Below are 13,148 nucleotides of genomic sequence, written 5' to 3' on the forward strand. Positions count from 1 at the left end.
TTTCTCGCCTACAAATCTTCGAACACACAAACTTGTGACTGGTATTCTTCAAATACCACCAAATGAACAATGCTGCTGCTTAATTTCTGGTCTAGTGGATCTTTAGTGGATCTTTTTAACTTGATATTAAGTTATTAACACACCAAAATTGTTAACCTCTACAGTGGCTGTTGTTTAGAGCTGCTCTAAGTGATTCAAATCAAGCAATTTCCTTGCAGTATGGATGCCTCTTATAATTATGACATGTTTCGAATCTTAACAACACAGTTATAATTATGCAAATTCATCAATTTTACACCAAGAAATGAAATTTAGAGACCAAGCTGTTAATAGCGTTAATAACCATATATTGAAAGTCAAATGTTTGATCGATTACTTTCTTTGTTCGAGTATTTGAGATACGTAGAATCCCTCTATTCTATTGAACTAAATATCAGGTACAAAACAAAAGATTCCTATTGTCTGAACCAGTAACTTCAATAGAAACCCAGGCTCAAACATGATATATATACAACATGGTATTCTCATCAAATAATTCTGTAACACTCCTCTGACCGTCAATTAGGATCATCCATAGCTGCTGCAACAACTACTACTCCGTATTTAAAAGGCAATATGTGCGCCTTTTGTATGTATTCAGCGTGTTACAAGCCAACCTTGTTTATATAGTACATCTCGCTTAAAATCGCGGCCTTTAACAGACATGGACTCACCTTGTCGTCGGAAACACTGCAACAATGAGAGGAACACATATTTTAGGCAATCAAATTTCATGTAACTAAGGCACAAAGCATAGCATCATCAACAAAACCCTTGGTCTCTATTAGGTGTGTCAAAATGGGTTATCAACTTAGCATGTCACAGTCGTGCGTGATCTATACATTCCACATGGCTTTCTTATGATAATTGTGTCAAGCGGGTTTTCTCACTAAATAATATTGTCGTGTCAAAAATTGACAGCTCTATTCTGTATCAATGAAGTCCTAATAAACAAAAATCCATTAAAAAATTGATTAAAAAAAAATCCATTAAAAAATTAACGAAATGATGAGGGTAAAGTAGGTATATGATCACATAAATATGGATAAAAAAAGTTAATTATGTAGTCAAACTTGTCCAGGTCATTATTTCATTAATTATTTATGACAAATTTTTGTTGATTTTGACTTCAATGTTACTGCAATGTAAAATTCAATGTTCTTTTATATCAAGAAATGGAATTTAGGGGCCATAATATTAGTAGCGCTATAGTTGAGGACCACAGATGTACTCTACCCTTGTCATTAAAAGGTCATTCTTAACAAGATCAATCAGGATTAGAGGCCTCTGTTTATTTGGTTTTACATATACAATAGCATTTCTTTGATATGCATAATCTACTAAACAGCATTATATATGGAGGTTGCACCACTGAAAGTTATAAACTACAAAAATCAAAAAGAGAGAAGAAAACGATAACCAACCTTGTAACAGACAACGGTATCATCTGGATACATGGCGAACAGTTTAGTTCCAAGTCGTGCATGACAAGAATCACAAAGGCTCTCATCATTAATCTGCACATGCCGTGATCTTTCCTCCATCCTTGCGAGTCTTGCATCAAGGTCTATAGCACGAGACAAATTATGCACTATCTGAAAGAAAGATTTCAAACACTGAATTCGGATAGATGGAAGGAGAATATGCAGAAGACATGTCAAAACACAACATTCAAAACCAAAATGAACTTTTGACCTTCAATGGACAAGCTTCATACTAAAGGATTTTCATCATTGTGTAAACAGTTTTCCAAATAGTAGAATTACCCAGCTAAAAGTTAACTACCATAATAGTTGTTCCAAAGAACTCATAATTTTCAAGCATAGGGACCTTACTTGTCCTTGAAGATGATGGTGAAGCCGAGCCCTCAGCATCCGCAAAATCGTGTCCGAGGCAAGTTGAAGGGGCATATCTGGAGACAATGTCTGCAACATAAACCTTTCAATTAAGAATAGTCCAGGAAAATAAGGAAAAGGAAACCAGATGATGAAGAGATAATCAACTTCATTAAAAAAAAAAAAAAGGGCGGCCCGGTGCACTACGCATCCCCGCTAAACGAGGGTCCGGGGAGGGGTCCCACCACAAGAGTGTACTGGGGGCAAGCCTTCCCCTGCCAATTTATTTGGCAAGAGGCCGCTCCTAAGACTCGAACCCGTGACCTCTTGGTCACACGACAACAACGTTTACCGTTGCGCCAAGGCTTGCCCTCAGATAATCAACTTCATTATTCCAGAAAAATAAAGTATTCGTGTAGACTTATAATTAAGGAGTTTCCATCCCTAGGGAGCACAGTAGGTCCAATCTATATATACAGTAGGTCCATTCAAGAGCCAAATAAGCTTGTTCCTAGTTTAGTGGCCTACATTAGGTTTGGGAGTCGGTAAAGGTTTAATCTAATCATGACCCAAAATCGTTGAAATGACATATGCTGATTTCTGCAGTCAACAGCAAGAAAAACATTTCAGCCAACTTAAAGATTCATTAACAGAAAGTACAAATTTAACACAACTTTGTGGTTTTTCAACTAGAAAAAGATCCAGAAAGAATAAGCTTGCCCTCCTGACAATCATAATACATTCCAAAAGTTGGTAGTACCACATTGCTTAAGAAAAGGAAAAAGAGTTAAAACTATAATCAGAAACCTAAATTTCTGCTTAGCAAATGAATTGAAGCAATAAGCAAACAGTCCAGTTCATGAGATTAGTTTTAATACATAGAGGAAAAACAAAAGGAGCATATTAATTTTGTAAGGACTGCTAAGAAGGCATGTAAGAATAATTCTTATTTCAAAAACACACCATCACTATGCTAACCTTCTTTCCACTGACACCACCAATAGAAAAACAGGAAAAAGAGTAGCCCTGTAAATTTTTATTTGTATATTGCTTTCACTTGTAGATTATAGGATTTCTAGCTTCTACCAAGTGAAAAAATAAAATAAAATGAAGGGATAATGATCAATTTTTCCCCTAAGGTTATTGGGGAAGATCAATTTTTACCCTTACCATGCGAAACAGTCTAATGTTGCCCCCATGGTAAAACCCTAGCTCAAGTTTACCCTTTTTCAAGGGATTCTGCCCTCGTTTTTTACTTAGAAAAAGGTGAAATTGAGCTAGGATTTCTACCATAGCAGCAACATTGGCCCATTTCTTGGGCTAAAGTAAAATTGATCTTCCTCAATAACCTTAGAAAATGTGATCCTTATCTCTAAAATAAAATAAAAACCTTCAATGGGCATCTTTATCTTATCCACCTAACAAATTCCTATATAACACACTTCTTAAGGGGCCACAAGTGGAATTAAATGTAAAATTGCTCCCTTCTCAGTACACAATTCCCATTAAATAATCATGAAGAAAATTGCAAAACAATGAGGCAATTCGTGAAATATAAAGTGAACTAGCATGTTCATGAGGCAAAAAAATATTTCTAGCTGGAAATCAAGCCAATAAATAATAAGTCTACTATTATCAATTGAGCCCATAAACAGCTCAATCTCATGATGTCAAGTCCTAATTTAACAAATTAAACATGCTGAAAGCATGTGATTTTAAGAATATCTAGAGCTGGACTTAGAACTGGAAAAAACCTTCTAAACCAAGTGACTTTTTCAGTGTTGAAGTTTGATTAAATCGCTCACATATTTGATATAGCATAGTGCTTCTCAAATACTACTTGGTAGGAACAACTAAATTGTTATCTAAGAGCAGACAAGAAGCTTGTTCACGGTAAAGAGTTGCACTAAGAGGACCCGATATCAGTTTCAGATACCAGACTAGATGACAACAATTAGAAATCAATGGCCCAACATATATCCTTCCTTTCAAGAGAGGATTAGGAAAGCAGCAAATTCTGGGATATAGGATGTTTGTAACCATAAGATAAGAAAGAGAGAGACAGTAGATGGATTTGATACCTCCAAAACTTGCAAGGGATCCAATGATTCTCCATGGTTATGGAGAAGGCGAACAGCAGCATTGAACATAGGCTCTTTACCATTTTGAGGATCCAAGTACATATCAAGTAATCTGGAAGATGTATCACAAACAGTTACATACAGGGTGACATAAGAAAACCAACATGCTGATATCTGATAAAAAGACTATGGCGTTCAAAAAAAGGATGGAAACAAACTGCATATATGCATCTGGTCTGCCAATCTCTGCACAATATTGTTCAGCAGCTTCACTATCCTCCAGCTTCCTGAGAAAAACATTGTCTCATTTTTTAATATATCAGATTGGAATAAATATACAAAAGGAAATGCCGTGTTTATATGCTCAAACTGAACTAATTAACTCTTATTTCTATTTACGTAGAAAACCTGCTCTTAAAAGCAATTATCATAGTGCCAAATAATGAACATGGGTTCCTTCATTAACATAAATATGGACAACATACATATGCGAGTCTAAAGAAATGTTAGGTTACCCTAGCAAGTTCATCAACTGGCACCACTACCTAGCTTCTTGCTTATTTAGATTGGCATTGGTCTAAAGAAACAAGTTGAAAACATACAAGAGTAAAAGAAATCATTCATCACTACAATACAATACATTAAAACTATAGTTGTATAACATAATAATATACTAAACAGCTATGGTAATACATTATAATTGTGTGTATGTGTGTATAGCTTCTTTCTTCTATAATCAAACATGGAATGAAGTAAGAATTTATCAATTTCAGTCTGCTAAGCCTCGAGTAGAACTAAAAGGAACAAAGAACAGCACTTTGAAGGCCTGTATAAAACATATAGACCAGTCAATTCATGACTAGCTGAAAAAAGTGCAGACACAGATAGAATCTAGAGACATAAGATAACGAATTGACTAAACAGGGAAAATAACATTTTTTTGAACACATTGAGAAGAGAGAAATATCCTTCTTAAACTATACATTTGAACATTAGCAAATATAATATGATCCAATATTATTGAGAAATCTGGTGACATGACATCTCATTCAAGTCTCATGCACATGTTAAATGATAATCTCTACTACACTAGCAACTCAAAGTAACACCTTAAATCAATAAGGTGGCCCCAAGTTGCTGTAATTGATGTTCTTATGGAGATTTGAAGCTTACAGGGCCAGAATTTGGAGCACCAATGTCTCTTGCCCTAGCTTTCTGTAGAGAATAGCCTGCCAAATAAAGCCAAAACTTTAGTCAGTAAGCCAGACAAGGTTGATTATTTTTGTGATCTAAGCACCAATATGATCCATGCTTTTCCTAAAATCAGACAGACTGAATGGACCGAAATACCAATTAATTATGGCCCCTAACCACAGTAAGCAAAGAAAAGGTCAAAATGACAGAAGCTTCAGAACACCTTTTCCAGCCATAACTCTGATCCTTCAATCAAATCAAGAACTTCATCTGGATCATATAAGTCGGACGACATCAAAAATATCTGCAGCCTCTCTCGTATAGGAGTTTGAAAGATAGATTTTGAGCAAAAATCAGATAATTTTTCCTCCTGTACCCTTCCATCACCAGAGTTACCTTCCACTGCGAATGTCTCTATTGCAGACTTTGCAAGTGAGAGAGCATATAACGTGTGGAACTGAGTGTCAGTAGATTCTTGATCTTCAATCAACCACTGAAGGTACCTACACAAAACATAAATAACCTTGCCGTGAACATCAAATCAATCAAGAAATTTAGATGCAACAATAACATGCAGCAAAAATCATAAACATGAATATATGATATCGAAAGATGAATCAAAAATCAAGCCATCAAATATAAATGAAAGTGGAATTCATAGAATATTTCATGGTGATACCTTTGCAGGATTTCAACTTTTTTTGAATCAATTGCAGCAATCACTTCATCTGCAATAGACAAACCACAAAACAAAAATTACAGAAAATACTAATTAGCAATAGCATAAGCTTATTGGTTCCAACGCCTAGTTGAAAGTGCTATATATAGGCACTGTTACATTCCATGCCTCAAATTGAGAAGATCATAAAACATGACACCGTTTGAAAATATAAACCGAAAAAATAGCCTCAAACATAGCATAAGGAACAAAAGATCTTTGGGATTCAATACAAAAGAATGGAAGGGCTAAGCATCAAAGGCAAATCCAATTATCTAATGAATGTTTAGTACTCAATTTACTTGAAATGATAATTTACTTTTCTAAAAAAAAAGAAAGAAAGCTATAAGATGAGACAAATTTATTTATATGATGAAGAAAATAAGTACTAGAGAAACTAAGGTGCATAACATAATAACATAAATCACATATATTAGTTAAATTAAATTTGTCAAAATTAAGAGCAGATCTCTAAGGTGATAAATCCACAAGGACAAACCATACAACATACTATAAATAAAATACGTAAAATGGAACAGGAACAAAACAGAATGGCACACAATTTAACACAAATGTTGGAAAGAATAAAATTATAGAACAAAATATGGGATCATCAGAATTCCCTGGAAACATTCCAACCTGGTGAAAGCTGATTTACTCGTTTTGTTGAAGTCAAAACTTCAATTGCAAGTACTGGATTGACATCTGCAATCTATGTAAAATTATAAAAATTAAAATTAGCCAATAGCTTCTAAAATAAATTCTGAAGAAGCAGTTACGTCTAAATACTGCATAATACATACCCATCCAAGATGCTGCAAAACTAAATCCTGATCAGATGACTCCTCTAGAATTTTTGATGCTTCAACCGCGGCAATCTCTTTACCAGACAAAACACTTGTAGTGCCTTCCTGCGAGTCGGTCTCCACCACAGGGTCTTCCCATAGACCAGAAGAATAATTTTTCGCTAGAATACGCCATATGGCAAGAGCCTTTGAGCTTATCCCCTTACTCGCGTATAAGAAGGCAAGCGTCCGCAAATGCCCAGATTCATCTAATAGAGTCTCTAACTCCTCCTGCACCGCCCATGGAAGTTGTACGGTCATCCTTCAAGCAAGCTCCAGACAACAGCCTCTCTGTTTTGCAATGCACTGGAATACTAAGATTCCGCAGTCTACCATTGACTTATGCCTATAAACTAACTTGACATTGACATATAACTCCCCAGACAGCAGACAGTAATTCAAGCAAAAGCAAAATCAGATAGCTCAACTATGCTACAAGTAATGGCATGGCACCCTTTCAAGTTCTATAAAATTTCTCTTAGGAAAATTCAGATGACTTCATCTGAAAGACAAATAGCCAGTGGCATTCACATTGGTTGTATAATTTGCTTTTGATGAAGCTGACCACACCTAAATAGAATAGAAGACACAATTGAGAGAGTAAACACCACTTTGTTAATGAGTTACACTCTGCTTCAGTCAAAAGTAGTGTAAGTGAAGGCAGGAGCAAGAATATCGAAAGAGATTTGTTTTTATACCCCACTAGATAAACAGAATCTATAAGCATTTTCCCAAGTTCCCAAACAAGCTGTAAATTTCAAGCTAGCACCTAATGGTTCCCCAAAAATTTTAGAGATGATATATTGAGCTTAGATACACTTTTAAGACAGGGAGCACTACCCATATTCTACAGTCCTGTACTGGCAACCATTGTCCTCCACTTCTCATAATATCAGAATTTCAAGTCCTACTCCTTTATTTTGATAGTCTTCCACAAGCTTAATCAATAAATAAATATTTCACCTTTATACACATGAGAAAAACCATTCATTCCCCAAGACAAAATCATTGATGAGAAAATTATAATCTCAAGCAAAAGGGAAGCAGGATGTACCACAATGCAGCTGTTTTCTGAAGATGCCAACCTTTCCATATCATGAACATCGTTTAAAGCCCTATAGAGGTACATCAAAAGTGTATCAACTCCCTCCTGCACTGATGAAGCCAACTCTTTCTCACGGGAAACTTCCAGATACCTGGCTTATAATAAATTAGAGAAACCACTAGCACTCTCACTTGAAGGATGGAAAAATGCAACTATAAGATGTGAGTTGATCCAGTCGGAAAAATATAGGCACCTGATAATATTTTTGATTGCTGATTCAAGTAGATTAGATCGAGTAGGTGGATTCAATATAAAATCATCATCTACTGCAGTATCTATTCCTGCTTTCCTGAGGAAAATAGCCCTTTGGATAGCCATCAATCCATCATCTACAACGTCTTCGAGTGGAGCAGGTGGGGGATGCAAACCCCAATATCGGTTCCTCGGAACCTGAAAACATGAGTTCAATACCATAATGTTCTATATAAAGTATAACTTCACATCTGTGAAATTTGAAATTTCACAGTTATTTTAGTCCAAATACCAGGAGAAACTGCTTTCTCTCAATCATTGATCCATTCCAGCTAATTAAATTGCCAATAGTTAGCCATCCTAGTCAGGCAGACTTTATGGATTAAGTTGTATACAAAGTTACACATGTCTAACTATCCATAAGAAACACCAAGTCAAGAACCTTGTTCCACCTTGAAAAACAATTACCAGTTACCACATCGATTTGGCGAGAGATTATATCAATTGTCTTATGACTCCTCATACTACAACTGATATTTATTCTCATGAACAGAAATGAAAAGAGACAAGACAAACCATGAAACTGAGACATATACTCCATGCAAAAAGGCAGTAAAAATTTCTAAAAAAACAAATAATACAAAAAAACTACTCTTTATAAAACAAAGACACAGAAGTAGCCAACTTGAAAATTATTAGACAATTCTACCAGCCAAGCCAAAAGTTAAATACTTGCAACATTTTAAAGAAAAATGTCCTAGCAGAGCAATGCATATTTTGGGCTCAAAGCTATTTCTAACAATTAGCAAAGTTCTGGTAAATGCACATTTCCCATTTCACTGTTAAATTTGCAATATATTGCAAGACAAAATTAGAAGACAACACCACAAACTAAGATGACACTTTCCCAAGAACAATGTGAACCACTGGCAAACAAACAAATAACACAAACCCAGCATCAGATTGAAAATAATTTACCAGCAGAGACCAGCGATTTGGATCACGCATTATAAATGGAAATACTTCAGAGGGCTGCATTGTCTTTGATTGTAAAAAGTGATCCACTGCTTCCTCAAAATTCAAGTCAAAAAGCAAGAGGAAACCCACTTGAGCATGAACGAAGGATAGCATTTCATCTGACATTTCACCTTGACTCTCAAGCTCCTCCACCAAGGAGATGGCTTCCTTAAAGTTTTTCTTTCTTAGTAAGTCTTTAATTTGTTCTTCTGAAGATACTTTCCAGTAGAAAATAACCTGACAATAGTCAAATCAAACATATTAATCCATTAGAAGCTCTTCGTCATTCAGGCTGCATAAACAAAACGTACATCCAGAATAACAATCCCTTAGAAAATAATTGTGCCACTAATATATGATATATCTTTAGATTACTCAAATGGACAGTTCAGGATCCAAGGAAGTAAGACTATAGACAGGTAACAACAATGCTATACAACATATTACAAGTTCAACAACAATGTCGGAGTGGATTTCTTGTCCACTTATGAAACATGCTGCAGAAGTACATGACTATACTTAGGGTAGGTTTTCTTAAAAAATTTAAGCATGATTTGACTAAAACTAGAAGTAATACAGAACAGGTCGACTGGTTCTATCAAATTCACATCACACAATTATTGTTGCTAAAATCCACAATATTATATAATAAATTATTTTTGTTTCTTGATGTTTTCAGGGTAATTAAGCTATGTAAAAGTCACATTCATAAACTGTGATCGGTTAATTGTAACCAATCAAAACATTATACTGAAGAAGAAATCATCAAAGCGTCTGAATTCTAGGTTTCACAAATTCGAGAGAATAACCTAACTTGAGAGAAACCATTTTCATACCTTGGTGGGTGTGGCAACAGCAAGAAGTTTTCCATTCCCATCATCCTCATTGGCAATAAGGCATCGTCCAATTCCTTCCCCACCAAAAGTAACAGTCTGGGTACAATTACCTGATCTTTTATTATATAACTCCATCTTCCCATCCCTCACAAGCACAAGATAAGAGGATAATTCTCCCACTGAATCTGGGAAGCCACGGAAAATCAAACTCCCTCCAACTGGCTGCCCATGCTCATCAACAAGAATTCCAACATTATCTACAAACATTAGAACTTTCTTCTCTTTCCATAACAACTTAAGCTTTGGCGTGCTAGATACATCCGGTAATGTAAATATCACCCCACTTTGACCCGTGACACAAGAAAACAAACTATATCCACTGGAAGTGCCGACGATTATTGAATCATTGAGCCAAACGATTGTCTTAACCCCATCAGTACACTGAATCTCCTTCAAGATTACAAATGACCCACTTGAATTATCAATGTCCTTTTCAGTCTTGGCCAGTCTATTATTCCCTAAAACAAGCTCAACTAACACCAATCTTTTACCGACTACAACAACGAAAACATTATTACCTCCAATTTGTTGCACAATTTCTTTTGATTTGACTCCATTAGCTTTAATCCCAGCCCCCAACTTCTGCAGAAATCGCTGACCTGTGCTGGAAGACTCCACATTATTAGCAGAAATCCCCACTAAATCAGTGCTCTCCGATTCACTGCTTCGAATTCTTTTCGCAATAGCACCCACTCCCTTTACGAAACTCAATTTCTTGACAGACTGAGACAAAAGTGAATCAACCAAAAACAAGGAACCATCACATAGTAATAGAAGCTTCCCAATATCAGCAACGACGATCACTGATTCAATGGGTAAATCCCCAACTGAAACACTTCGCAAAAACGAAACGTTTCTTCCAGAAAGATCGAAATCGAGAGTGGACTGAGGATCATTGGATGTGACAGTAGCAGCAGTGGTGGTATGGCCAGGGTTAGTGGAGAACAAGATGAGGGATCCTGAGAAGGTGCCAACGTAAATGAGGGTTTGAGAATCGGAAATGGAAGAGAGAGCGAGAGATCGTATGGAAGTGCGAGAGTAGGAGGATAGGTCAATTGTAGAAAGTGGTTCAAGAACGGTTCGGCCCGTAGGATCTTGATCGGCCATGGAAGTGTTGGGAGGGAATAGAAGTAGAGAGGTTAGGGAAATGGAGAATTCAAAGCCATTATCGATGAAGATCGGGTCGAATTTGGAATGCAGCTGGTTCTGAAGGTTTTGGAGAGTTTCGTTCAATACGAAGAAGACTAGAGTAGATTTTCTGGTCTGCCTGTGACTGCCGCAATAATTTCCATTTTTTGTACTTCACTTTGTTATTTATATTAGGAATAATAAATTCTAAATTTATATCTCTAAACTCAATATTTCCAATATATAACAATTTTATTTTATGGATAAATTGATGGTTGCTATAGTTTTTGTTTGGGGTACTATTTATCAAAATTACTAAAATCATTAAAAATAAATAATGTGATTTAACTGAATTGCTGTGGTTTAAAAGTTTGCAAAGATAAAATCTAAGGTTTGTGAAGTTTGCATTTAATAGGTATGTGAGTCAATTTTTTTGATCAAACAATATTTACGGTTTAATTAATTGCAAAGTTAAACTACATAAATAATTTTTTCCCAGAATGAATGAATTTGTAAACTGCAAAAAGCACAAACTCGTGCTTGCAATCTCTTAAACTGTAATATCGTTTTTGCAAATTTCTATTTTTACAGATCGCTCAAACCATAATATTTAATTTTATAATTTGTTTTGGATATGTTAGAGGGATGATACTGAAGTCCTTAAGTTCGCAAGTCAATTTGATTTCTTTTTATGCGATATCAATTTTAGACTAATCACATCTCGACCCAGATGGGAGGTGTCGACAACAGATTTTGGTAAATGCAATTTTACCAAACAAACACCCCGATAAACTAATAAGTAGAGAGAAATATTTTTTGCATCTTCAATCGCAATGGAAAAGGCCTTAACTGGCATGACGATTGATTGAATTTGTAGGTTGAGATGTGTATCTGTATATAACGCCTTCAAAGCATCTATTCTAATTGTGTTTTGTTCTTCAATAGTACCGTTGCGAACGGTGTAACTGTCTTTTGTTTTGTTTTTTTTTTTTTTTTTTGCTAAGCAGATCTATATATTGATCTTTTATTATTATTTCATTTATGTAGTTAGATGAGGATCACAATGAATGTGATTTCGTTTGTAAGAATGCAATCTGAAAGTTGTTTAGGATCACTAAGCCAGTTCTTTTGTTAGAGCACTAATTCAATGATCAAAGTGCATCTTATAAAGTACTATAGGAGTTTTCTGATTTTGAAGTCCCTCTCTTAAACTAAATAAAAACATTTAATAAGCATGAATAAAGCATATGAACTAAATTTTAGAAAATTGACACAATTACCTTACTTTATGACTAAAATTAACAAATTCAATGAAACTTAGTGTTTTATAATTGTTTTTTCATGATTTTAGTAAAATATTTTGGTTTTCTATTTGAGACATTAAATTAATTGTATAAAACACAGTTTGTTCTAGTTTTCAATTTTTCTCTATAAGTGTCACACCGAGCAAGTAATGCAACGTTGATAATATAGAAAAAAAAAACTTAAATTAGTTATTTCTCCAATCTTCTCAATGAGATCACTCAAATTATCTTTTTGTTTTCTCTCCATCGTTTATTCTTAATCAAATCTTAAAAAATTTAATAAGTTTTTGAAATACTTTTTTCATTCTCTATGCATTATTTTATTAAATATCCTAAATCACTTTTTTTAATGACATTTTCTAAAATCAATTTTGTATATTTAACGATTGGATATGAAAGGTATAGGTACAAATATAAATGGAAGATTATATAAATCTATTTTGAACTGGACTTATTCTATTTATACTGATGTTGAGCTATAAAAGACGGTTATGGATTATGGAGTATGGTGGACCACATGTCTCTTGTTGATAGGAGGTAATGCACCCAGATATCGATGTCTGATATTCCTCAAGTCTAATAGGCCTGTTATTCTTGGGATCGAGTGTGATTATGGTAATGACTAGATCATTGAATGGGTCTAATGAAACTTCATGAATCAAGCTTCCCGATACGATTACTTTATTTTGCTCAGGAGATACCACATCCCTCTATTTCTGAGAGTTGGTTCAAGCTTCTATGACGCCATATGGCAGAATTATATTTAACTGATATGACCAATGTAATAAAATTTA

At 34.9% G+C, this 13,148-nt stretch overlaps 1 protein-coding gene across 1 annotated transcript; it reads right to left on the reverse strand.

Moving 5' to 3' along the window:
* Positions 1 to 326: 326 nt before the first annotated feature.
* Positions 327 to 11,215, reverse strand: LOC136205525 (vacuolar sorting protein 3). The gene is made up of 14 exons (XM_065996161.1): positions 9,863 to 11,215; positions 8,988 to 9,263; positions 8,011 to 8,207; positions 7,767 to 7,908; positions 6,671 to 6,943; positions 6,507 to 6,579; positions 5,829 to 5,877; positions 5,373 to 5,652; positions 5,129 to 5,184; positions 4,174 to 4,242; positions 3,956 to 4,067; positions 1,875 to 1,964; positions 1,464 to 1,634; positions 327 to 729 (listed from the first exon to the last, which is right to left on the reverse strand). The coding sequence occupies exons 1-14, from the start codon at positions 11,027 to 11,029 to the stop codon at positions 637 to 639; spliced, it is 3,048 nt and encodes a 1,015-aa protein (XP_065852233.1). The 5' UTR covers positions 11,030 to 11,215; the 3' UTR covers positions 327 to 636.
* Between the last annotated feature and the right edge of the window lie 1,933 nt (positions 11,216 to 13,148).

This window comes from Euphorbia lathyris, chromosome 9, assembly GCF_963576675.1.
Source record: "Euphorbia lathyris chromosome 9, ddEupLath1.1, whole genome shotgun sequence".
Lineage (NCBI taxonomy): Eukaryota > Viridiplantae > Streptophyta > Magnoliopsida > Malpighiales > Euphorbiaceae > Euphorbia > Euphorbia lathyris.

Coding starts and splice junctions, on each gene's coding strand:
- LOC136205525 (XM_065996161.1), bottom strand. CDS start 11,029: ATGGCCGATCAAGATCCTACGGGCCGAACCGTTCTTGAACCACTTTCT. Junction 9,264..9,862: donor CTGTTGCCACACCCACCAAG/GTATGAAAATGG, acceptor GACTATTGTCAG/GTTATTTTCTACTGGAAAGT. Junction 6,944..7,766: donor CAGAAAACAGCTGCATTGTG/GTACATCCTGCT, acceptor TGGGCGGTGCAG/GAGGAGTTAGAGACTCTATT.